We start from the raw sequence: 27,117 nt of genomic DNA, 5'->3' as shown, positions 1-27,117 counted from the left end.
TGAGAAGCAGGTAGGCCTGAGAGTTCATATACCATTTTTAACGAAGAGTTATAAATTGTGGAGATCACAAGACAAAGGAGAGTGTTTTACAGACTTCTGAGGGCTGCAAACTGTGGAAAAGTAAATATACCAGGGAAACTAGGGGAGGGCATGGGCTATCTTAGCAAGGTTTGTTTGTGAGGCCCATCGCAGTGCTGACTTTCTGTCTTCTTCACGGCCATAAAAATTCCACAGGAGAGGAGATTTATGCAGTCCTCATTTCTCGTATTTTGGGGTGGCATATTCTGATCCTATTTACGCCTATCCAAAATAAAAGATGAAACTTAAGTCTGAGGAAGTCAAAGAAAAGGAAAATTCTGTACTAGCTTACCTGGTTGGAAAAAAATTTTTTTCCCCCTTTTTCTCATCATTATCTAAGATTTAGACTTCCAAATGAAGGTTAAGACAATTCAATAAATAGAGATTTGGTGGTAAGTGGAATTTTAAGTGCCAGTGCATGTAGATGGTCAAAGTAGGGAAAGCAGGTAAGTGTTTTTTTTGTTCCTACTAAGCTACGGTATTGCATGTATGGGAGGCCTTTTGCATCAGTCTACATATAGGCAAAACTAGATTATTTTCCTTTATTAATTGTAATTTTCTTCTCTTCAGAAATCAATTTTTTGGTTTTTTTTGCCTCTGGTACCCTGTTTCCCCGAAAATAAGACCTTGCTGGACAATCAGCTCCAAGGCGTCTTTTGGAGCAAAAATTAATATAAGACCTGGTCTTATATTATATTGTATGAGACCCAGTCTTATACTATAGACCAGGTCTTATATTAAATTTTTGCTCCAAAAGACGCCTTAGAGCTGATTGTCCAGCTAGGTCTTATTTTTGGGGAAACCCGGTATATATTACCTATAACGTGGAGCTCCGTAAATCTCTATGCCTGTGATGACGTTGAAAGGAGCAGGGAGTAACTGCTGTGTTTACATGATAATCTCATTCTTTTCTGGAACACGCTTGTCGTAGATTTTTTGTCATTCCTCTCTTCTTGCCCAGGCTCTGATTTGAGTCATGAAGAAATAAACCACACATGTAGTTGGAACCAAGCCTGCTGCCTTTTCTCTGTGTCATATGTGAGATGTGTATACGTCACAGATGTGAACGCAGCGATTTTCTTGCCAGTGAGAAAATGACAGGAAAAATGTGGCACAGAATGTAATGTGGCAACCCTGTATCCAGTGCTCGTTAGAAACCTCTGTTTCCGTAGAAGGGAGACTGCTGGAGTCCATTTCCCCTGTCGTCAATCTTGCCCTTCCTTTCAGCAGCAGAGAAGAGATGGGAATGTTAAGGTTTCCGTTTTGTCCCCATTCCAGGGATACTACCGAGCTGGTTATTCCTTGCTGCGGTTGCTCCAGCCCTATGAAGCTGCTCACATGTTTTTTGAGGGTCTTCGACAGTTACAGAGCAGCCAGGATCAGACCCAGGTTGCTGATTTCCTTGTGGGAGTGTTCACCACTATGGGCAGTAAGTTGGATATGGGGAAACCTTCTTCTTCTTTTCCCTTCCCTCCCTCCTTCCCTGCCTCCCTCCCTCCCTCCTTTCCTTTCTTCTTTCCTTCCTCCTCCCTCCCACCTTTCCTCCCTCCCTCCCTTCCAAGTCCTTGTTATTTTATTTGAAGGGCTCCTAGGGACTCAGGCTCCTGGGGAGATAATTACAGGGTGTTTCTTTGTGGCTAATTTCTGTAGTTTGAATCGAACTAGTTTTCTCATTAGAAAGCATTTTGAAAGCTTTAGTGGCTCATGCCTTTGTTAAAAAACAAATTTCTTAAAGCAGTCCCAATTTTGTTTCAGCTCTTTTCTGTGTTGCTATTCAGAGAGATTTCCCTATTTATACTACTTGTTTTATGTAATTTGTGCTCTTTCTTGTGATTTTCGCATGTATTTCTCCAATGCGTCAAGAACACATTCTTGTTTGCGATGAAAATAACCTCAAAGGGCCGACAGAGGGCCCTAGGAAAGCTGGCAGTGGGTGCTCGGTGTCTGGCTGCGATGGTCACTGCAGCAGAGGACCCACGCACTCAGTCTGGGAGTGACGCATGGGAAGCCTTTTGCATCACTGCATTAGATTCTTACTTTAATGACCTGGCCCCTGAGGTGGCTTTGTCAGTGGTCTGGCTTAGGCAAAACCAGAAAAACCACAAAGCACAACAAGTAACATCCCTTGCCAGTGACAGAGGAGCTCCTGCTGTGGTTATCTTAGGGAAGTCTGAAGTTCCGCCAGTAACCAGGCTGTTGTTTGCAAATACTATGCTTGATCAGATTTAAGATTGCACTGATTTAAGATGTGCCTTTAATATATGTTCTGCCATTGAGAAACAACATCGATCGTAACACATATCCCAATTCTAGAGATGTTAGAATGTGAAAAATGTCATGTTAGCATCGCTGAGAAATGTTCTATGGCTTTCAGAAGAGGGGAAATCACTGCTGATAACAGATTCAACTGTTAAAGAGAGCCAAGTGTTCCCACTGTGACTGGGAGAAGGTGACTTCTGTGGTCTGTGGGAAGAGTTTTGCGGAGTTGGGCAAGTTAGGCACTGAGATGGGTAAGAGCAGGCGCAGGCAGTGAGTGGAAGTGGTCAGAGGTGGACATGGCCCCGGCCCGCAGACAGAGAAGGTCTCCAGACAGGTGCTGATGGGTCACAGCTCTCCAGTCCACCATTTGGTGACAATTACTGAACCTGCTTCCCTTTTTCTGAACCTGATGGCTTGGCCCTTTCCCCACACTTCCTGATTGTCTTCTCTGTGTCTTTTAACAATCACTGTTCTGTCAGAAGCCAGAGTTAGGACAGTTCTAAACAACTGCTCTTGGTGACTGTCCCTTTAAGAAATCTGGATGCTTTTCCTTCTGCCCTTACCTTGAGAGGCAATGCATCCCATGCTTTTCTATCAAAATACTCCTGTTTGGAGGGGGAAAGTATGCCCATGTCCAATTTCTAAATTTTGAAAAAATATGCTTATGGAAATTTTGTATCCTTTCATACAACATATGGTTGTTTTGATATTTATGTTTTTGGGATATTGATAATCCTGGAAGAGGTGCCATTTTATTCTGTCTGATCTGTCCCCTTGGATACTCTGTCTCATCCATGACTTTGAGAAATGTAGTTTGAAGGATCATGAGATGCAATAGGTTGATGGGCCACTAGGATAGAAGAATGCGTATATACTAAAAGAGTTGGTAGACCTGGGTTCCAGTCTTGTTTGTCACGAACTAGCGGCATGATATGCTGTGAAGCCTGACTTCATTTCTTAGTTTCTTATCTGTTGGGTGAAAATAGTATTTGTCACATTTTTCTTAAAGGAAGTGAGTTTTGTAATTCCCCTTAAGCTTCCATTTTTTCCTCATGAATGGAAATACTAGGCACTGCCTTCATGGTTTCTTTGAGGCATTAAATACAAACACATATCACTGGATTGGATGACTAGAAAAGCTAAATGGATGTTGGCTCCCATTATCCTGTCTAACTCTTAGGGGATTGATTTTTACCTGAACTTAAAATGATTGCAACTTCAGTCAATTACATACTTTAAATGCTTTTCTTTCTGATATCTTTAATTTACCATTTGTCTATGTGTGCTCTTTTCCCCAAATGTCCTAGACTTTCCCCCCATTAAACATTTCTTTTTTTAAAATTTTTTTCTTTTTAAATTTTTTTTTTGTATTTTTAAATAGAATTGACATACAGTATTTTGACATGCAGCATTACATTAGTTTCAGGTGCACAAAATCATGATTAGACACTTGTATAACTTACGTATTGGTCACCCCAATTAACCTAGTCCCCATATGACACCAAACACAGTTATTACAATATTATTGATTATAATTCTTATGCTATACTTTACATCCCCATGACTATTTTATAACTACTAATTTGTACTTCTTCTTTTTTTTCTTCTTTTTTTAATTTTTTTTTTATTTACTAGTTTCAGGTGTACAAGACAAGAAACATTTCTAAACTATGAAACTTTCTTTCAGACGATCCCATTGTTTTGCAAAGTTTCTTGCCCTGCTTTGATCATATTTTCACCACTGGATTCTCAACAGAAGTGTGGCAATCTGTAATAGAAAAGTTGGCAAAGAAAGGATTATGGCACGTAAGTAAAAGGAGATGGTTTTCTTGTGGGAAAGTGCATTCTTTGTTACATAGTATCTTTCTGCCGGCACTAGGGGATTATAATTTATTATTTGTTTCTCTTGATGCCCAAGTAAATTTTTTAACTGTAACACCATTAAAAATGGAAAGTCATTGAGATGTTTTAATTAGCTAGTTTCCTTTTTTTTTTAAAGATAGGAAATGTACTCAGTTTGTGGCGACCTCACTCCTTGCTCTGTGTCGCCATTGTCATCAAAGAAATGTTAAGTCCTGATGCTAATGGTAACATGGAGTGAGGTAAAGAAACAATTGTGTGTTCATCTTCATAATCCTTTCCATACTGCGTTTGCTGTGGAAAACTGTGAGGACCGAGGTGACCTGCCTGTGCTGCTCGGAGGTTTCAGCATAGCTTTAAGGGGCTTCTCTCCAGAGGTAACACTGAGGCTGTAGGACCCGAACCCAGAGCCAGGAATCCATGGAATGGAGGAGCAGAGTGGGCTGTGGGCCTGAGTGTCAGGGTCACACGGATGTCTCTGTGTGACATCCGTGAAATATAGAAATTCACAGATAAAATAGAAACCCCCAGTTTCTATTTTAGACTAATTACTTCCCCTCTGACACTCATTTCCTTATTTGTAAGTTGCAGAATATAAACTCCCTCAGGGTTTGGGTGAGGACTAAAAATAATAGACCAAGAGCACGTAATAATATCAGCGAATGTTTATTCAGGGTGTACAATGTGCCAGACACGGAGATAAAGGAGTATTATAATAATACCTGGCATATGCTGAGTGCCCAATGAATAGTAGTTGTCATTGATGGTGGCCTGTAAGTGCTCCTGAGAATGGGCTGCTTGAGTCCTGGGAGTCTGGTCAGAAAGGGCCTGCTGGGCTTTCTAAAGCTGGGAAGTCCAGGGACGTCACCAAAGCAAGAGCAACCCCTAAGGACTCTAGATTCTGGCAGGCCAAATGACGTTAGAGTACAGAATACTTACATTTTTGGAAAGGTCATGAATGCCATTGGAAATCTAATGAAATGATGGGACTCTCTTTGTATGTACATGCCATTATGGGTAGAGTGTCAGGGAGTTCATGGAAAACCCTTTCAAGTCCAGCCACAGGCTCCCTGAAGCTCACCCCCATACTAAAAGGTCTTGAGAAGGCAGGCACCGAGGATGAGGAAAGCTGGACTCTGGGGAACCGGGAGTCAGGAATCCAGGGCCCTATTAAGAGATCTGGACCTTCTCTTTTTGGATTAGATGGCTGAACGAAGGTATCTTTCGAGCTTCAATTTAAAAAAGTTCTGAAATTCAATGATTGCAGGTATCAGGGTAGATCTGTGAGTAGGAGTCTTTCAGTCTTATTAGCAGCCCCCAGGAAAGAGCCCCTTATGTCCCCTCTTGCCCAAGTGGGGTAGACATGAATAGAGTCCCATAGCCTAGTTGAGGAGTGTGGGAATGGGAGCCAGGTAGTTCCTGTTAGGTTATTCTTCCAACCAGCCCGGGAAGGCCCAGGAATCCAGCCCAAGTGGCAGGTCCAATACCCCACTAGCAGTGGGGCCCAGGCCATTTTCAAATATTGGAGACAGAGGTATCTTATTTAAAAAGCCAGGCCAGCCATGAGGACTGTCGGAACTTCAAACATGTCATCTGGGGTTGAACATGGGCAGTGGAACCTGTTTAGAGTGAGCGGTTAAGAGTAGGTGTCAAACTGAAAGAAACTGGAAACAAGTGTGGCCATGGGCTCAGTTCCTGTGGTCCCACTTCCACTGGCAAGAGCAGTCACGAGGGAAGTTGATGCTGAGAGGCTGGGTCTCCGATCATGGCTGTGCCAGAACCTAGGACTCTTAGACCTGTTGGCAGACTTGGCTGATCTCAGTAGGGCCCTCTCAGGATGTGCTATCTGTGTGACCTAGGAAAAGTTGCTTAACCTCTCTGGAACTCAGTTTCTTCAGTGACTTTAGATAGGGTCAGTGGCTGAACAGCCGGCTCTCTGAGAAAAAACAAGTGCTGATTTATAGCATTTGCCAATTTCTGTAGGGTAAACCTCTCACTGTGGCCAGTTTCAAGCTACTAATGTGACTACAGGACTTGAAGTTGCGAAGAGCTGAGCACGAAGTCGGCTCTCACTAGCTGGTCGGAGCCAGCTCCAGCACACCACTCAGTGGGGTCGAATGGACCTCAGATACTTGGGGCTTATGACACACTAATATGCTAAAGAATTAATGGGGGTAGGATATTTCTCAAGGACTTGATTCTTCAGCTTGCTAAGCTCTAGGAACTTTGCAGGGAATTACTTTTTTATTTACCCCACTGCCACTATACTTTCTATAGTCCTGCTTCACAGCTACTGCTCCTGTCCTCAGCAGGCTTCGAGGCAATGTGGAGAGAGCTTAGCTCTCAGCAAGAACAAGAAGTTGGCTACACAGAGAGACTTTGATTGTCATGGCTCAGGCTCAAAAGCTTGGCAGGTAGCCTTAAAAAAAGAGACAGGGCCAGAGGGCATTTTGTTTTGTACGTTTGCATCTTCGTTTTAAAGCTTAAGATAACTTTTGCTCTAATAACCTATGTGGATAGCATCATTATTCCGACCTTTTCTTTTTCTCCCCTCATCAGTCATTTCTACTTCTGTCAGCGAAAAAAGACCGACTGCCAAGAAATATCCATGTCCCAGAGTTATCACTGAAAAGTCTCTTTGAGGTAAGGTGGCTTCTTGAAGCCTACGCTTTTACTTCAGATGTGTATTTGGGACCTTCCCCTTCAGCTGCCTCACGGCACACGTGTTATTTATGATAATCTTATGCTTGGGCCACGGCTCATCCAGGTTTTACTGATTCGGAACGTTATGGGTGCAGGAGTTTGAAGTTTCATATCGATATAGCGACTTCCGTGATTGTACCTGTGTGCTTTTCTTTTCCAGAAATATGTCTTCATTGGACTTTATGAGAAGATGGAACAGGTGCCCAAGTTAGTCCAGTGGCTCATCTCCATTGGTGCAAGCATTGAGACTATAGGACCTTATCCTCTCCATGCCCTCATGCGTCTCTGTATCCAAGCAAGTGAGTGCTCTCCCAGTTATGCCCCCTCCTTGCAGCTGTCCTTCCAGCTCTAAGTTCTGAGCTCAGGCGCTCTGCCGAGCTCAGGTGAAACCAGAATTTAGCCATTTGAATATAGAATATTCACAGGATCTGAATAGTCAATGGTTGATCATTCAAATGAATGAAGGCAGCAGGGGAACAGCATCGTTTTTTATTTCTCCTGGGATCCAGTAGCTACAGGTGGCCCAAATTGAAAGGATTCTGTGTTCCTAGACAGATCCTGGCAGGGAGTGGAGCCCTGGGACCCCGGAAGGGAATGGAACACACAGCCTTGGCTGGGCAGAGCTCCCAGGAGAGCTGTGGCGTTTCCTCCCACTGGCAAAGGCAGAAGGGCTCTTTTTCCTGGTTCAGGTTCATTTTCTCTGTAGCCCAGAGGGCCGACTGCTGTGGGGGTGGGGTGGGATCCCGGGGGAAACACTGGTTATTGCTGATACAGTTTATGGTTCTTTTAAAGAACTCCTATTTTAATAAAATTGAAAAAACAAACAAAAACAATTTATCATTAAAACACACACACACACACACACACACACACACACTACATTTCAGATAGAAGCTTGTTTTTCTTTTCCAAGCACATGTGGCATCACTGGTGGACATTTACCCATACTATGTTAGAGCAAGAAGGGGCCAAGAGAACTTGTCTAGACAGTCTTTCTCTTCCAGACTCTATCATCTCCCTGAGAATGAGGGAGTGGTGGCATGGCCAGGGGCTTCAAGACCTGGGCCCCCATCTTTGCTTTCACCAGATTTGCCCCACTGTTATTTATTTTATGTGTTCTGGAATCTGTAAGAGATTTTATTCTTACACAGGGATTGGAGGATAAAACATTTAAAAGTAAAGTCTGGTGAAAAGCAATCTAATCTAGTCTTTGCTGTTTCAAATTAGGCACCTGGAACCCAGAGAAGTTGCCTCTGGTTATGAAAGTCATGATTCCTCATTGTGTCTACTCTTTAAGTTAGCTCCTATGGGTATAGGCAGGTATTGATAAGATCAAGTCTTCAGTTTATCCCTGATTCGTTTCTCATCATTGACATGGTGACAAGTGGTGTCCACAGAGTTGGTGGAAGTATGTGGATTTCCTCACTCCTAGGAGCTACAAGGTGGAGTCTGGGAAAAGAATTTAAAATCTGTGTTCTATTGATAGTCATGTGGTTGGATAATCGACTGGGGATACTGACGTGATGCGCCTGTTAGGTCCAGCCCAGATCCTCTTTCTGACCGGTGCGCCCATGCCCATCTGCTCTGAGTGTTGGTGGCTTCAAGAGAATTGCTATTTGCCAAAGAGCAATTCTTTGCAGGGAGGGTATCCTTGGACCTCACCTCCCTCCCTGGGGACATTGTGGGTATGAAAAGTCAGCCTCTGCCTCAGGTTGGGTCAATGCTGAGGTGCAGCTCACTCTCCAGAGCTCCGCACAGGGTCAGGCTGAAGCAGACTCAGCCGAGACTGCATGTCTGCTTGCCTCCTTCCCCGGCCCTGACCTGCTTCCCTCACTGTCTTTCTCCTGAGCTCCCTCTTTCAATAAGTCACATGTACAAGAATCCTTATCTCAGGCTGTTTCTAGGGAATCTGAAACAGTGTGTTATGAATAACTTTCTGTAACTTATCCTTTCAATTCACAGACTCCTTTGTTTCCCACACCTAGGGAATCCAACGTGTGTTGGATTCCCCACTTGGTTCCCTCAGTGTGGTAACATTGATTTGCTTTGCTGATTTTCTGTACGCAGAAAAGAATGTCGGTAACTCATTTTAATTCCTTTCAGGAGAAAACCATCTTTTCAGGTGGTTAATGGACCATAAGCCCGAGTGGAAAGGCCGCATCAACCAGAAAGACGAGGATGGCTGCACCGTCCTACACGTGGTTGCTGCCCACTCCCCAGGATACCTCATCAAGCGTAAGTAGTGACACCATCTGGAGGGCGTGCTGTGGGCAGGAGGATGCCAGAGAATCCCCACAACTGACCAATACGTTTTACTTGTCACATCCCATGACAGGTTCAGAGGGCTAAACTTTGCCTGGAATTAAACATGAGTGGGAGGATAGACTGTAGGCAGAAAGGAGGTGGGGAAAGAGAAGGAAGAATTGCTGGGCTCCATGTGCTCTGTTGGCTTTAAGTGGCTTGTGTGCAGTAGAATGACTCAAGGACATGGGTTTTTGGCTGCTTGTGTTCCCTCGCTCCCTTGTCACATAGTTACTACGTGCTTTATTCTGTGCCAAATCCATGCTGGCCACTCGAGGTAAATTGCGAGCCAGACGACAGACATTGTTCTTCATGGCACCTAGAATCTAATGCAGGAATTGCACCCTCCCATACCTGCCATGGCCGACTGGCTACGTGAAAAAGTGAGGCTTGTACATGCAGGGAAGAGCTGGCTCTTTGTTTCCGATGCACCTTGTTAGCTTGTGAAACAGGTAGACCGTGTGCCTCTCCCTCAGCTCTCTGATGTCTCTCGTTTTTCTGGAAATTCTCATGGAGAAAAGTATATTTTTTCTATAAAAGAGTTAGGGTAGCTGTGATGATAAATGGTCACGGACTGTCAGCCCCAGGGGAAAGGAGGTCACCGTGAGCCGTGGTGAGCTTATGTCTGGTGTCGCTGCAGCCTGGCACTGATAATGGGAACCAGGCAGTGCTGCCGTCTTTGAGGGTAGAGACGTTGGAAGTCTGGATTTAAATTGGAAAAAAAAAAAAAGGAAACTCATGATTATAAAATGTCAGCTTGAAATTCAACATGCCTGTGGGCTAGACACAACCTGAAGTCTTTCAGTCGGGGACCGCTGGTCTGGTGGGTCCTCCTGGGAAATTGCAGTTTTCTGTTTTCAGCATGTCCCAGGAGCAGCCGGGTGAAGTTTGTTTCTCTCCTGTCATTCCTCATGGAGCTGGGTCCCAGGAATCCACATCTAAGGGAAACAGAGAAAAGGTGTCCTGTGGGTTTTTATTTTGAGCTTTATTGAAATACAATTTATATGCCATATAATTCACCTGCTTAAAGTGTACAACTCAGTGCTTTACAGCTACCATCATCACAACCAATTTTAGAACATTTTCATCATCCCCAAAAAGAAACCCTGTATTCATTAGCAGTCACTCCCATCTTCCTCCTACCTCTCCAGCCTCGAGCGCTAAATCTACTTTGTGTCTCTATAGACTTACCTACCTATTCTGGACATTTCACAGGAACGGAAGCATGCAATATGTGGTCTTTTGTGTTTGGTTTCTTTCCCTTAGCGTGTTTTCACGGTTCATTCATGTTGTAGTGTGTATCAGTACTTCATTCCTTTTTATTACCAAGTAATATTCCATTGTATGGAGAGACCACATTTTATTTATCCATTCATCAGGTGATGGATACTTGGCTTGTTTCCATTTTTTAGCTATTATGAGTAATCCTGCTATGGACATTTGTGTATAAGTTTTTGTGTTGGAATATCTTTTCATTTTTCTCAGGTAGATAACCTAGGAACGGTACTGCTGGATCATGTGGTAATTCTACGTCTAACCTTTTGAGGAACTGCCAGATTATTTTCCAAAGGAGATACACCATTGTACATTCCCACAAGCAATGTATGAGGGTTCCAATTTCTCTATATCCTTGCCATCATTTGTTTTATGTCTTTTTGATGTCCTGTGTACTTTAGCATCTTCTTAAAGACAGTGGTATCCTGGCAAATGTTTGACAACTGCGAGTTCAAAGAGAAAAGTCCTGATTGTCATGTTCACTGATTTCCCTGGTATAAATATTCCCTGCATGGCTGATTTCAAACTACCAATGTGACGTCATTGAACATGGAGCTGGAAAATGTGCAGTCGCACACCATTATATTGCATTTTAAGATAGATGTAAAGAAATATATGAAGACAGATATAAAGAAACCTCATCGTAGATAATAGCAAAGCATAGAAAAATAATTAGGAAGTGATGAGTTTTGTTTTTAATGTACTTATTATAAGATTAATTAGTCTAGTTGTTAATGATGGCCATGTTTATCAACCAGCTCGCACCACTCCTGGACATGTGACTGTTGGTCCTTGTGGACTGCTATGAGCTGGCCCAGCACACCACTGTGGTAAAGCTGTCATTAACCTAGTGGTTTACGCAGATAGTTAAAATCTGTGCCTCCAGTCATTGTGCTGTCTTCACACATCCCCGTCCTGAAAATCCCCAAGAAAAAAATGTTTCCAGACAGGACTCTTGGATTTGCAGGGAAACCCATCTTCAGGTCTCCTGAAATACAGGTGGCTTGGGCAGGGTTTGGGTATTTTTTATTTTTATTTTTTTAAATTGGGGAACAGTGTATTTCTCCAGGGCCCATCAGCTCCAAGTTGTTGTCCTTCAATCTAGTTGTGGAGGGCGCAGTCCACTGGTCCATATGGGAATCAAACCGGCATCCCTGTTGTTCAGAGCTCACGCTCTAACCAACTGAGCCATCCGGCTGCCCGGGTTTGGGTATTTTGTATATATGTAATGCCTTGGTTGTTAACTATACATGTTGATGACTTGGCAAGCATTCCATTTCCTGAGGTTTAAACCACTGCTGTCTAATACAAGTATAATGAGAGCCGCATATACAATTTAATTGTTTTAGTAGTTGTATTAAAAAAAGTAAAGCAAAATAGATGAAATTAATTTCAATAATATATTTTATTTATCATTTCTCCCTGATCATTTATCAAAATATTATCATTTCTCTCTGATCCATTGGAGTTTAACATAAGGTTCTAGTTCTGTCTTTTTCCAAATGGCACCTATTTGTCTCAGCACCTTTTATTTAAAAGTCTGTTGTGACCTCAGGGTTTTGAGTTGCCACTAATTCTGGACTTTCTGTTCTGTTCTACTGGTCTCTTTGCCTCTCATGTGTTACAGCCTTCTTTGAATCACCTTTTTAAAAGCTAGTTTAAAAATGGAAAGTACACTTCACACGAAGATGGCTAAAAAAAAAAAAATGGATGGTAACAAGTATTGACAAAGATGGGGAAAAATTGGAACTCTCATACATTGCTGGTGGGAAATGAAAAATGGTGTATCTGCTTTAGCAAAAAGTCTGGCAGTCACTCAGAAAGTTAAACAGTTACCATATGATCCAGCAATATCACTGCTAGGTATATTGAAAACATATGCCCCAACAAAAATATGTATATGAATGTTCATAGCAGCATTATTTATAACAGCTCCCCAAAAGTGGAAACAACCCAAATATCCATTAAATGATGAATGGACAGACAAATGAGGCATATCCATACAATAGAATGTTATTCAGCCATAAAGAGGAACGAAATACTGATACATGCTACAAATAACATGGATAAAACATGAAAACATTTTATGCTGAGTGAAAGAAGCCAAACACAAAAGGCCAGATATTGCATGATCCCACTTATGTGAAATGTCTGGAATAAGGAAATCCCTAGGGACAGAAAGTAGATTAGTGGTTGTCAGGGGCTGGAACTGGAGGGAGAGAATAGGGAGCGAATGTGTATAAGACTTCTTTTAGGATGATGGAACCGCTCTGGAATTGGATAATGGTAATTATTGTACAACTTTGTAAATTACTAAAACCCAGTGAATTGTACACTTTAAAAGGATGAATTTTATGGTATATGAACTATATCTCAATCAAAAAAAAATTAAAGGCAAAAAACTAAAAGTGCATGTTCTTAGTAAAAAGAAAAAAATCCGAACCAAACCAACAACAACAGCAAACCACTTCAAAAAGATGCATGATAAAAAGTAAATTCTCTTCCACAAAGTCAACTACCAAAATATTTTTGAGTGTCTTGTTAGTAAACATATTTATAAAGTCAGATGTCTTTTTTCTCTTTCAAATAAGAAAGTGGGCAAACTCTACATTCTGTTCAGCAATTTGTTTTTTTCCCTGAACAATGTGTCTTGGCCATGTTGCCCTTAAAGTACCTGTGCAGCTATTTAATTTTTTAACAGCTCACAGTATTTTCTAACATGACTGTACCCTACTGATGATTGTTTAAATGGTTTTCAGTTATTTTGCTACTGAAAACAATGCTCAGAGAACATTATTCTATATCCATCTTAGTGAACTGGTAGGAATGTATCTATTGGGCAATTTCCTGGTTGAGAAATTTCTTGTTCAAAGAATTTGTACACTCTATTTATTTGGATAAACTCTGATTTTATTGAAATTTTAAAATAGATTGCATTAAAAAATCAAAAGGTACAAAGGTACACATTGAGAGTCTCTGTGCTACCTCTGTCCTTCAACCACTGAGGAACCAGTGTTACCAATATATTATGTTTTCTTTCACAAGTATTTTATGTATGTACAGGTAAAAACATATATACAGTTTAAAATGTTAGCCTATTGATACGTGTTTGGATTTTGAAAGCTATTGCTAACTTGAACCCAAGAGGTTGCCCCAGCAGTATGAGATTATCTCCATCTTGAATATTTTTTTGGTACATGAAGAGTCAAGAACTCTGAAGATTCTTTCTTCTGGCCTGAATTTCAAAGCCAGCATTTGAAATAATGCATTATATAATGCAGCATTTTCTGTTCTGTTGGCATTTTGGTAGGGGTTGTTTGTTACGATGGTCCCCCTGGCTCTGCAGCAGTGGTGCGAAAGGCCCAGGGATACAGAATCTTAGGGAATCGCTAGAGCCAAGCAGCAGTTGGACCCAAAGACTAGATATGGTCATCTCTTAGAAGGAAGTAAGGATGGATAGGGACTAGTTGTATCTGTCTTGGTTATAAGCTACAGACACTCAAACCGGTTTAGGCAAGAAAGAAAATTTATTGGTTCGTGTGACTAAAGAGTTGAGTTTGGTCGAGATGCTCCCAACGTGTCTTCAAGAATCAGTCTTAACCTCTCAGCCCCTCTTTTTCTGTGCTAGGCCTGTTCTTAGGCAGATACTCTTTCACTTGAAGCCATCAGAGCCTTCTGGATTATATTCTGCCAATTTTTTAATCTCAGCAAAGAGAATACCTCCTCCCAATTTTTCAGTAAAAGTCCTAGAAATGAGTCTCAGTGACTTTTTTGTCTCATGCCCTCCATGAACCAATCAATCATTAGAGCCAGAGAATGGAATGATCTGATTGGTCAGGTCCTGGGAAGTATTTGCCCCTAGAGCTGGGGGTGGGGTTGGGGGTGCTGTGGTGAGAGGCTAGTTTTCACTGCTATTAAATCAGGTAGGCTTGAAATGGGGGAGAAGTGCTTCCTCAAAGGTAAACTGGGTTGTTATTATCAGGAAAAGGGGCAATGAATGTTAATCAAGTAAAAAAATAAGTCTAGTGTGTCAGTGATCTTCAAATTTTGCTTCCTCATCTCCTTAGAACATTTTGAAAACTGTGTTCCTCATTATACATTTTTAAGTTGACATCTAGAATTTTTTATCTGTGAGTCTAAATAATGGTAAGAGAAGGTAATTTGCAGAATTTTTGTACATATTGATATTTTAAAATAAAGCTGTTATATCACTCCTTTACTTGTATAGTGGAATATAAACACACAACAATTTAATATCTTCTAATATCCATTTAAAAATGTTAGACAAGATCTTTTTAAAAAATATATTATTATAAGAGTTTATTTGAGCCAAACAGAGGGTACGCTTAGAGGACAAGATTTTCAGTGGTCAAAAGTATCAAATATACATTTTTTAAATTCATATTTCCAGTTTACTTTTTGAGGAGAAATTTGCCCTAATATATTTTATGCTTGAAAGTCGTTTCAGTCATTCAGTGATACTCTTCTGGAACAAAAGTACTCATATAACTTTAACATTTAAATCTAAAGGTTAATTTTTTTTTCTGGATTGAAATATTACTAAAATTATTACTACAGAGACCATGAAAACAACAGGAACATATTACAATTTGAAGGGGGTTAGGTAAGAGGAGGATGGATTATAATGCATTTTAAAAGGGGCTTGGCAGGAACCTAATTTGCTCTTAGGTGATACCCTGGAGTTAAGAGTTTTCATCTCCTTTGGGGCAATACACCATGGTAACTGCATTAGTTTTCCACTATGTAACCATAACCGATCACCATAAACTTAGTGAATTCAAACAGCACCCGTACTTTTGCTCACAGTTCTGTAAGTCAGTAGTCTGGAGTGATATGACTGGGTTTTCTGCTCCGTGTCTCCCGGAGCTGAAATGAAGGTATTGGCTGGGGCTGTGTTTTCATCTAGAGTTCCAGGGGTTCTTTCAAGCTCACGGGATGGTGGCAGAAAGCAGATCCTGATGGCTGTGGCACTGAGATTCCTGTTTCCTTGCTGGTCGTCAGCCAGAGTCTACTGTCAGCTTCTACAGGCCAGGCACATTCTTTGTCATGTAGCACCCTCTGTCTTCAAATTCTCCCCAGCAGGGGAGAATTTCTTGTGCATCAGATCCCTCTTGTACTTTGAATCTCTGCCCTCTTCCATCTCTGACCTCTACACCTTTGACCTTTAGGGCTCATAGGATTAAGTCAGGCCCACCTGGAAAATCTCCCTATCTTAAGGTCAACTGCTTTGGGACCTTAATTTCATTTGCAAAGTCTCATCACAGCAGTACTTGGATTAGTATTTGATTGAAGAACTGGGAGAAGGTATGTGTACGCTGGGAATCTCGGGGGCTATCTTAGAATTCTACCTACCACAGGGAGATACTCAATGAGGAAGAAAGAAGTAGGACTTTTTAATTTTGTCTTATTTTTATAAAATGGAAGAAGGGTGGCTGTGAGTGGGGAGATGGGAAAGGAGAACACCATGAGTGGAACAATACTTAAGAGTATGTGAGGTGGGACAACTAAGTTCGTGAACTGATCCTAGAAAAAGTGCCACATACCTCGTGGCTGAATATCACTATGGTCACCTCCGAAGGACTCCCCTTGGAAAGCTGTGCACCAATGCCAACACCTCGTCCATCCTTCAAAGCAATTTTGGAACTCTTTTTTCTGGAATGGCCATCAGAGCTGTCGTATTGCACTTGATGTCCTGAATGTCATCAAAATGTCTTTCTTTCAATATTTCCTTTATCTTCGGGTAAAGAAAGAAGTCATTGGGGGCCAGATCAGGTGAGTAGGGCGGGTGTTCCAATACAGTTACTTACTTACTGTCTAAAAACGCCCTCACAGAAAGTGCCCTGTGAGCCTGGTGCATTGTTGTGATGCAAGAGCCATAAATTGTTTGTGAAAAGTTCAGGGTGTCTAACTTTTTCATGCAGCCTCTTCAGCACTTCCAAATAATGAACTTGGTTAAGTGTTTGTCCAGTTGGTACAAATTCATAATGAATAATCCCTCTGATATCAAAAAAGGTTAGCAACGTCATTGCAACTAGTTTGTGAGCTTGTCAGATCTCATATGTGCTTGGTTAAGGTGATGAATATTAGAGAAGCATGGGTATGGAAGTTGGGGAGCAATCATTGATTCATTTAACTCTGTGCCCACCTAAGTCTTTGTTCCCGATGGAGACACCTGTTCTATTCTGAAAACTGTTGCTTGTATGATCACAGAGACACCTTGATGCTTGGCAAATAGATTTGTCAAAGTAGCAAATGAAGCTGCCAGCCAGAGGGTAGGATCTGGGGAGGTGGACACAGTGACAACAAATAGATTCTGATGTGAAAGCAATTGCCCCTTTCTTCTGTCCCCAGACAGGCTTATTTTTTTCTGGAAGAATATTCTGTTTCTTCTCTAGGGAATAAAGAAATCTGAAGTCACAGCGTGCTGTTATCCGTACAGCTGTAACTGTTGCCTAGTAACCAGATTCCCCCTCTCCTTGCTTGTTGCCAAGGAGAGGGGAGAAAGGTATAGAGGAGCGCACTTCTAAACCTCTTGAAAGCTATTGTCCTTCCCACTCCACACAGGACTCCTTGCTTCTGGGAGTTGGTGGATTGCTCAAGGCCAGCAGTTCAGGTTCTGTAAGCAGAGAGGCCTTGGTCTCCTTGGCCCGGGCTGCTCAGGCAGAGAACTGGGAGGACAGCACTGATGGGGACGTCTCCTTACGGAAGGAACCATGACAATGCCCCCTTTTCCTTTTGGCCTGCTCTAGGACAAACAGAGGATGTCCAGATGCTCCTGCGCTTTGGGGCAGACCCCACCCTGGTCGATCGCCAGTCCCGGTCCCCTGTGGATGTCCTGAAGAGGAGTAAGAACTTCAAAGCCATTGAGAAAATCAATAGTCACTTGGAAAAACTGGCTGTGTGTTCTAAGGACCTATCAGGTACAGCTTCCAGTGAATTAACTTTCTTGGGGGGCAAAACTGGTTCTGTGATGTTAGATGCAAATCAGTTTATCTTTTCTTGGTTTATGAAGATGGAAGTGAGACTCCCAGGCTTTGGAAAACTTGTTTGCTTTGGTTTTTTTTTGAAAAATAGAATGAGACAACAGTCTTTACAGAGCATCTGCGACATTTGGGGAACTTCACCAGGTTCACCTTTAGATATTATGGGTGGTTTTTTTTAATGCATGCACATAGTAAAAAAGAAAAAAAATATTCAGACAGAACAGGAGATAACAAAACTCAATCCTTTTCTTCAAAAACAACCACAGCCAGCAATTTAAAATACATTTAGATTACACTAAATTATACTTATGCCTTTATATACTGACTTACATTTCTATTTCTTGATTTATCGCTTTGAGACATCTGTTGACTGACTGCTGTATAAGATACAAGTCAGCCCACCTTGTTGAATTTTGTCTAGTAATATTATTTGCGTCACTTCCATTCTGCTCCTTAACTTTAAGTTTTCTGTGCTTCATCTGTGGATTGATTCTAAAAACTGAAAACCAGTAAATGGCATTTGCACAGTAGGATGATTATGTAAATGTTACACTTTAGACAACTGGACCCATAGACAAGAATTACCAAATGTCCTGACAACTTTGCTCTTTAAATATTGTAATAACCATGTGTGGTGTCAGAGGGGGTCTAGACTTGTCAGGAGGACCACTTCGTAAGTCATATAAATGTCTAACCCCCATGCTCTACACCTGAAACTAATACAATGTGGAATGTCAACTATAATTGAAAAATTAAAAAAACAAAAACTGTGATACTCAGGCTTCCCAGTTTATGTGTATATATATGTATCTATGTGCACATATATACCTTTTAGACTTTATTTAGATTTTGTTTCGACTTTAGCTTCAGCATATGAGTACTATGCTTCTTTTAGTTCTTATGCTCTCATATGACTCTCGTGGCTCCCGTGTGCTTCGATTTCTGCCTTGCTCTGGTAAAGTACCTACTTAAGTAAAGTTTTCATGAAGGCAGACATGGATAGTAGACTTAGGGAGTTTTTGAAAAATCTTCATTTTATCCCTTTATTGGTTGATAATATGTCTGAGGATAGGCATTGTGTTTCAATGACTCCAAGTTTCACTTGTTCCCCACATTTTAACATCTTTGAAATTGGAATGTGTTGCATAATCAGTGACATGTCCCAATTTTATGGTAGCCTTTTCTGGTATGTCTGACAATCCTTGGTATTTTTGATTATGAAAAACTCTATAAAACCTTGTTCCTCACAGCTCTGAAGAAATTGTTTCATTGTATTCTACCCTCCCTTTGCTACTGGTTAGAAGTCTGATGTCAGTCTCGATTATTTCCCCTTCTAGGATTTTCTCTGTCCTTAAAGAGTTCTGAAATTTCCCTAGGATGTGTCTTGGTGTGAGCCCTCATTCATTCTTCTTGCTTGGCACTTGTTGGCCCCTTTCAATCTAACTTTTTTAGCTCAAGGAAATTATCTTCTATCGCTTTCTTCCCTTCCAGGGTCTCTGTTTTAAAAAAAGATTTTAGGGTGTTTTTCCAGGACCCATCAGGTCCAAGTCAAGTAGCTGTTTCAATCTAATTGTGGAGGGTGCAGCTCACAGTGGCCCATGTGGGGATCGAACCGGCAGCCTTGCTGTTGTGAGCACTGCTCTCTAAGCACCTGAGCCTTCCTGCCGCCTCCCCACCCGTCCTCCAGTGTTTCTTTGCCATCACTATTAAATGGATGAGCTTCCTGAATTTATAACATGTCCTTCTATTTTTCTTTCATGTTTTCAATTTCCTTTTTTCCTTCCCAGATCTTGAACTTGGTCTTCAGCTTTTCTTTTATAATTCAGCTTGCCCATTGCTGAATTTGGAAGCTCAGTTTTAATTTCTAAGAACTCTATCTTGTTCTCTGGTTATTCCTTATCTGTGGCAGCTTGTGTTTGTTTACGTTTGCCATTTCTTCTTGGATGGCATTTAAGAACATTGAGAATTTTTTTTTTTTTTAAAAGAACATCCTCCTCTCGTCTCTGAATTATTTATATTTCTTTTGGGGTCTGTTGTTCATTTTCTTGCTTCTCTTTTGTGCTATTGCTTTTCCTTAATTATCTTCTTATTTTTGGATGGTTTACATTTATGAATGAAAGACTAGACTGATTAATACTTAATAGATGGTGAGTGTGCGTGTACTGAAGTTATTTGGATGTGTTTCCCCAGAAACACTTCCTCCCTGGGATGGGTAAGTAGGTGACACGTTGCAGGCAGCTTGTAGGGTGTTGTGGTGGGAGAGGGAGTCAGTGTAACAGACCAGGGTCACATCGCAGCTGCCGGGGTCAGAAAAATTTTACATGTTGGAGATTGAATCTGCTTTTCATTTAACATCTGCTCCTCATTTCCCCATCTATGTCTTCATTTTCATGTATTTACTTAAAATATCTTCTGTTGCTCCCGTGAGACCATGGGGAAGAAGGGAGAGAAATGTATTTACATAGTCCTCTGTGTTTCATAGATGTTCTTTTAAAGTTGTGACATACCATGTACAGTTTATAAATGGCCTCTATTTTAAGGAATTGTGATTTCTTCAGTGAGGTAGTGTAATTCATAAATCATTGTGAAATGCTTTCTGAGAGCTTACGCTTGTAATCTCTATTTCAGAATGGTCTCTACTGTTTGAGAGATTGAAACTAACCATCTTTACCAATGAATTTCCAAGTCTTAAAATAACAACACAAAAAGACCACCAGTTGATGGTAGAAAAAGGCTGATTGTTTGCAAATTTATTGTTTATTGTTTCTTAGAACGTTATATGTGTGTATATGTATATTTAGTGTTATAGACTTCAGCATAAGTTATTCATTTTTATTTCATTTTTAAAGTTTTGATTTCTTTTTAGTTTCCTTGTATAATAGAATCTTTTAATATCTGCTAATCTTAAAATAAAAATTTCATCTTCTGAGACAGGGTCTTATTCTCCTTTCCTCTCTTTGCTTCTTTGCCAGCTAAATCTGGTCCAGGTTGGAACCAGGAGAAGAGACTCAGTAGAATTGCAGCTCGTCCCTTTTTAACTTGTTAGAATTCAAGGGTACTTGCTCAGCAGAAAAGCACACAGAAGAGAAATGTGCCCCCTGCCAGGCCTGCCATTTGGCTCACTGGATAGTTGGTGATGGCAGTCAAGCCAAAAGCCCACAGTACTCGTTAGTAACCTTATTGTATGTTTGATTACTTTCAAGTTTTCTAGACTATTGTCCATGAAGCTTTTCTTGCCACACTACAGGAATATGGAAAGACTATAGGGAAACACTGAGTCAACAAAAGCAAAATAAACTGATAAAAATTGGAAAAGAGGAGGATGACAGTTATCAGGAAGGGCTAGCAGGTGATGGTGTCCATGGATGGGGTTGGTGACGTTTGTATCTGACTGAGAGATAAAACCTGAGCAATAAAGGGTCTCACTGAAGATGCCTGCTGTTCTCTAAACCAGGGCTTCCCGACTTTAACGTGCACACGAACCACTGGCGAGCCTGCTCAAATGCTGATTTTGATTCATTAGGTTCAGGGCAGGACCCTGCATTTCTCACTAGTGGCCAGAAGCCAGGAATAGTCAGTTATGTAACTGTCTTTACCGGCCTATCACGGCCACCACCAGATGGCAGCATGTCCACTTCCTGTGGCAGCTGTTGCCCAACTCCTTCGGTAGGACCCAGTACAAGATCATTTGCGTCTTCTCTGATGCATGAATACATGGCCTTTGAAGTGAGAACAATCCCAGCCCTCTGAAGCTTTCTCTCTGATCCTCCAATGGTAGCCAGCTGCTTTCTGCTCTGTGCTCATGCTGGCATCTTTAGCACAGCACTCAGGACTGGAACTTTCTCTGTGTGTGTCTGTTTCCCCCATCTGTGACTTAGAGGCCATGGTTTGTCATCTTTACATCCCTCAAAACCAAGACGGTGCCCTGTTTTCAGTAAATGCAGACATGCAGTATTTACTCAAAGAATGCTCATGATATTATAAAGGCAATATATTCTTTATTAAAGAAAATTTATAAAACATAGGAAAGGAAAACAAAAAAATATTAATTCTACATAAACCCACCTATACCCAAAATGTAATTTGTGTGTGATTTGCTTATTTAGTCTTATTCCATGCATTTACAGTTATACATTTTTATTTCCTTTTATAAAAATGAGATGGGTACACAAATTTAAATTGGTAAAACGTGTGTAATAAAACTTACCAGTTTTGCCTTTTTTAGCATGAAAGAAATAGCTCAGGCAAAATGAAATCTCCTTTTGAAATGATTTATTTCTATTTCCTAACACTTCTGAATACTATTTTCGTTTTAATTTCAGATCTGCTTATATGTATTTACTGCAAATATGACCATTGTAGAACATTTGTAAAAATATAGTTTTATATGAAAACAAAAAATTATTGTAATTGCACTTCGGCATATTTTTATCCAGTCTTTTTGTTGCTCAATATTTACATAGTCACCTTTTTAAAAAAATACGTGATTAATATGCATAAATAACTTCATATCCTGATGTTTTTTTTGCCTCTTACTAAGCTTATACAAAATTTAGGGGGGAAAACTGAGAAGTTTGGAGTAATAAACACGTTACCCGTACCACCCAGGGATACCATTGTCAGTATTTTCGCACCTTTCCTTTTATGCATTCTTACATTATTGATATCATTCTCTGGTTTCTTTCCTGATGTCTGGAGCTTTGTCTGATCTATCACTGCCTTCTTAACTCTTCTGAAACAAACAACCATGCATTTATGATACAACTGCACATAATTATCTCTGTTGGTATATTTCTATAAGCTTGGTATATTTCTGTTCAATTTCAAGTGACTTTTATACTAATTCCCCTGGTGGAAAAATGATGTTCCCGAAAAGCTTGTAATGGCATGAGGCAGGGAGGCAAACAGCAGGTTTCCATCTGCTACAGTAGATAGTGAAGGAAGTTCCTCCTTTACCAAGAGCCCTAGTTTTCTGTAGTGTGAGTTTTCAGTTTTCTGTATCTTCCTGGGTATTTTAGGAGGAAGACGGAAGGGCCAAGTCCAGGAGTGCTAATCAGTCATTGTTACATCACATACACGATTTCTATCTCAGAGTGAGCTTCCAGTTGAGGGGATGTAGGTTTTCCTTTGCCAGGTGGTTTCTATTTCTTTTCCTTTGGAGGATAATGCTAGAGTGGGTCTTGTTCTGCCTGCATCTCATGGTCCCTTGATTAGAATGCAATGAGCGTTTGCACGAGAAGTGGTGTGTGTGTGTGTGTGTGTGTGTGTGTGTGTTCCTGGTGTTCTATTATTGAAAGGTGACCCAGCTGTATATCAGAAATCAGAGCAGGTAATGTTGGAGCTCTGCTTGGATTCCCTCTTTCCCATGCTGTGTGCTGCCTTCGCTCTGAAAAGCCAGCACCTAAGCCTTGTTCTTCAGGATGACAGTTTTGGGCTTATGGAGACTGTTTAGTTCATGTTCCTTCAAACCAGAAGCGCCTGGGAGTTTATGTCCTCTCAAGGCAGCCTGTAGCCAGTGACAGACAGAAGTGAGACATTGAAAGCTTGTTTTCCTCGCCTTGCATGGGGACTCACTCCAGCACTCCTCTGTGGGACTTGGCCTGAGCTCAGACTCTGACCTGGCTTCTTCCCTGACCCTTTACTTGCTTCCCCTACTTCCTCACTTGTCTCCTCCTTAATGAACTACGTGCACACACATCCTTGACTCAGGGTTGCTGCTGGGAACCCTGACTGAAGATAAGATGCTTTTTATTTTATTTTTTCAATTTCCAAATACTTCATCTCTTTTAAAGTGTTCCTACTTGGTTAGAACATGACACTGAACATTTGTTCATCTCTTCACAACATGATAGAGCTCATGTTGTGGGTCAGACCCTTTTCATTGGGTGTGAAAATGATGTCCAGCTTTGCTCCCCTGTCTGTTCAGTAAGATACTGTTTTAACCGAGAGTGCTTTTTGAGTGTATAATCTGATACCATATAAAACATTTGCCCTTTTCAGCATTCCTCCAGTGGGTGTTTTCAAGTCATGACTACTTTCTCAAATAAATTAAACCAAGGGAATATTGTCTTCCCTTCTTTGGCCAGAGAGATGGCTCCTTGCTCTTGGGTTTTTCCGCTTGCCAGTAAGACACGTGGGTGGCTGTCATGTATGGTAAACCCCCCATTATCTGCAGGAATATGTTCTAAGACCCCTAGTGGATACCTGAAATTGCAGGCAGTACCAAACCCTATACATGTTATTTTTTCCCTATATATACATATGTATGGTAAAGTTTAATTTATAAATTAGGCATGGTAAGAGATTAATGACAATGACTAATAATAAAATAGAACAGTTATAACAATATACTGGAATAAAAGTTATGTGAATGTGGTTGCTCTCTTTCTCTGAAACTGAGATGGCTGCTAAGTGACTAAGGGGCAGGTAGCGAATGCAGTGTGGATACGCTGGACAAAGCGATGATTCACGTCCCAGGTGGGATGGAGTGGGATGGTGTGACATTTCACCATGTTATTCAGAATGGCATGCAATTTAAAGCTTATGAATTGTTTATTTCTGGAATTTTCCATCTAATATTTTCAGACCACGGTTGACCGCGGGTAACTGAAACCTTGGAAACTGAAACCGTGGATAAGGGGGGGGGACTGCTGTGGTTGGATTTTGCTGTTGCACTAAGTCATCCTCCTGCTGTCACTTTCCTGAACTGTTACATCAGTTACCTACTGCTGCATAACAAACCACTGCCAAACTTAGTGGCTTAAAACAATAAGCATTGATTTAACTAATGATCCCGCGGGTCAGCAGTTTAGGCTGGGCTGTTCTCATAGCCGTAACTGAACTCCTTCACGTGTCTGTAGTCTTGCTGACCTTGGCTGGGCTCTTTCCCATCGAGGGGGCCTCCGTTTGGATAACGGGGCCGATTCCTCTTTGTCCTGTGCTGTCTCCTCCCCCAGAAGACTGATCTGGATCTGTTCACACGGCAGAGGCCAGGGTCTCAGGAAAGTGAGTAGTACTAAACAAGCCCTCTTGAGGCCCTGGCTCAGAACCAGCAGGAAAAATCCCATTTCACTATATTCTATTGGTCACAGCACGTCTTGAAGCCAGGCCAGAATCAAGACTAGGGGAGGGGGGTAGTTGCCACCTTGATGGGAGGAGGTGCAAAGTCACGTGGCAAAGCAGGTGAACACACCAAGGGGTAGAGATTGTGGTCATTTTTACTCTCCCACAGCTCTGATCTCTGTATTCGGAAGTATCACCTGGTGTTGTTTTACAGGACTGAGCAATGGCGATGGACCCATTAGTGAGAGTGACATTTTCCGGAAGGCCTCCGCACAGCTGGTGAAGTACATGAACTCAGGAAACCGGTTATTGCATAAAAACTTTCTGAAGCAAGATGTAGTTCAGAGGTTCTTGCGCCTCCTTTCTTCTCTGCAAGGTAATTTTTCTCTCAACATTCCATTGTGTTAAAGTTGATTTATGCTCATTAAACTTTTTTGAATGTCTTTTAAAAATTAATTAAAAGTGGGTGGCCGGTTTGCTTAGTTGGTTAGAGTGCTCATAACACCCAGATTGCCAGTGCGATTTCCACATGGGCCAGTGAGCTGCGCCCTCCACAACTAGATTGAAAACAACAACTTGACTTGGAACTGATGGGTCCTGGAAAAACACTGTTCCCCAATACTCCCCAATAAATATTAAAAATAAAAATTAAAATTAAATAAAAGAATGTAATGACCTACATGTAAAACATTCAAATAGCACAGAACATTCTTCAGTGAAGTCTGTCACCCACCCCTGAACTTCAGTCTTTAAATCCCATCCCCAGGGCAACCTCTGTTACTAGTGTTTCATGTATCCTCCTAAAATTACTGTTCACATAGACTGTCCTTTTTAAAATACCACAGATGTTCCTCTCTTCTATAGATATCGGCTAAGGTTGGTATATAAAGTTATTGTAGAACTAACTGTTAATTTTTTTTCATTATGGGGAAATCAGGAAGGTTCCAGAAAAGAACTGTAGATGACAAAATTTAGATAATTAGGGAAGATTCTAGAAATCCTAAGTAGATGAAATGTAGTGTTTTTAACACCGGCAGTCAGTATGGACTATAAAGCATTCACTTGCACAACTTGTAAGGCTGAGGTTTCTCAATTTTACAGAGAGTGTAGGATGGCATGACCAGCGGACCCCTAAATGCTCTTCAGGGTACGCAGCAGATCTCCGTGTTGAAGGCCTCGAGTTTTGAATCTTTAACTCCACCACTTATCAGATCTGTGACCTTGGGCCAATTACTTACTTCTTTACGCTTCAGTTTCTTCCTGTCTGCCTTGGCGGGGGGAACTAAGTAAGCTTCCGAGATGACGGATGTAGAACACTTAGTCCAGTGTCCCACACAAAAAATGCTAATATCCACTAGCTGTCAGGACAGGTGGAAGTGAGACAAGGTTGCCAGGCTGATCTTTCCTTCTTGGATATGACTGCGTCAAAGACAAATAGCACACCGAGAGTCTAGGATGGGGCCACCTTGTATGAAGTCTAGTAGGTATGGGCCATTCTGTGCAACCGCTTCTAGGGAGGCTTTGGCTTCTGAACTTGGTGTTATCTGACTCATGACCCATGACCTATGAAGACTGTCCTCATTTATACTCCAGGATGTGAAAATAAAGCATTGGTGTTTGGTAAAGATCTTCTAAGGGACTGTAAGATGGGAATGCTACTTCTTGACTGTCCTTCATGTCTTCCAGTCTGTACCCCTGTGTTTTCTCTGGGGGGATTTTGTATGTTGGTGTGGTTCTTCTTTCTCTCACTTTGGCTAGGTTACTTTCTTGGTTCCTCTCTGTCTCTTGCTCTTCCTATCTTTCCTGAAGGTCTTCCCCCAACTCTCTTCCAGCATCTCTAATTCACTCAACTCTTGAATTTTTTTCTTTCTACCTTCTCCCTTTTTCTCTTCTCTGGCTCGTTAATTGGCCACAGGATAAGATATTTAGAACTGTGTCGGTTGAAAGTGGCAAACAGACTCAGACTGGCTTAAACCACCCAAAAAGTGACATTTTGACAGTCATAATAGGAATACCAGGCAGGCTTCAGGTATAGCTGGCCTGAGGGATCTAACCAATGTCAGCAGGACCCACTATCTCCCATCTTTTAACTCAGCTTTCCTCTGGTTGGCTTCCATTAGACTTTCTGTGGAGACGTCGTCCAGGTCTCTAACCACTGACTTTGTCTAGAGTTTCTGGACCTATGGACCCATCTCTCTCTCAGGTCTGAACAAAAGTCCTTCACTTTTGGTCACAGTGTGTACCTCTGAACCCAATACCTGTGGTCAGGGGAATGGAGAGTCGTGATTGACTTAGACCCAAATCATATGCTGCCCCCTTCCCTGCCACGTGGAATGGAAAGTGGGAGAGCACTGTTAGCAGAAGATAAGCGAATAGATTATGGGGCATAAAAATTGCAAATATCTATTATGAAAGTTTGTATTTTACACTTTTTATTTTGCTGATTCCTGTTAAGATGATAGGGTAGCGTATACTGGGTTTTTTTCTTATTTTCAAATGAATATTTTAAATATTAAAATAAATATTCATTTAGAAAACTTAGTAAAATATGGGAAGCAAAAGCTTGCAAATGCAA

General features: G+C 41.3%; 1 protein-coding gene across 1 annotated transcript in view; it reads left to right on the top strand.

The window, feature by feature from the left end:
- Nucleotides 1–27,117, top strand: part of TRANK1 (tetratricopeptide repeat and ankyrin repeat containing 1) — a 128,027-nt gene that overhangs the window by 63,188 nt on the left and 37,722 nt on the right. Inside the window, exons 7-13 of the mRNA XM_081072994.1 lie at nucleotides 1,357–1,507; nucleotides 4,025–4,143; nucleotides 6,757–6,840; nucleotides 7,061–7,199; nucleotides 9,004–9,135; nucleotides 17,247–17,417; nucleotides 24,757–24,918. Of these exons, the coding sequence (XP_080929120.1) occupies nucleotides 1,357–1,507; nucleotides 4,025–4,143; nucleotides 6,757–6,840; nucleotides 7,061–7,199; nucleotides 9,004–9,135; nucleotides 17,247–17,417; nucleotides 24,757–24,918 (958 nt within the window). The remainder of the gene's footprint in view (nucleotides 1–1,356; nucleotides 1,508–4,024; nucleotides 4,144–6,756; nucleotides 6,841–7,060; nucleotides 7,200–9,003; nucleotides 9,136–17,246; nucleotides 17,418–24,756; nucleotides 24,919–27,117) is intronic.

This window comes from Rhinolophus hipposideros, assembly GCF_964194185.1.
Source record: "Rhinolophus hipposideros genome assembly, chromosome: 14".
Taxonomy (NCBI): domain Eukaryota; kingdom Metazoa; phylum Chordata; class Mammalia; order Chiroptera; family Rhinolophidae; genus Rhinolophus; species Rhinolophus hipposideros.
The sequence above is the reverse complement of the archived record's forward strand: the minus strand, read 5'-3'. Positions and strand labels throughout refer to the sequence as shown.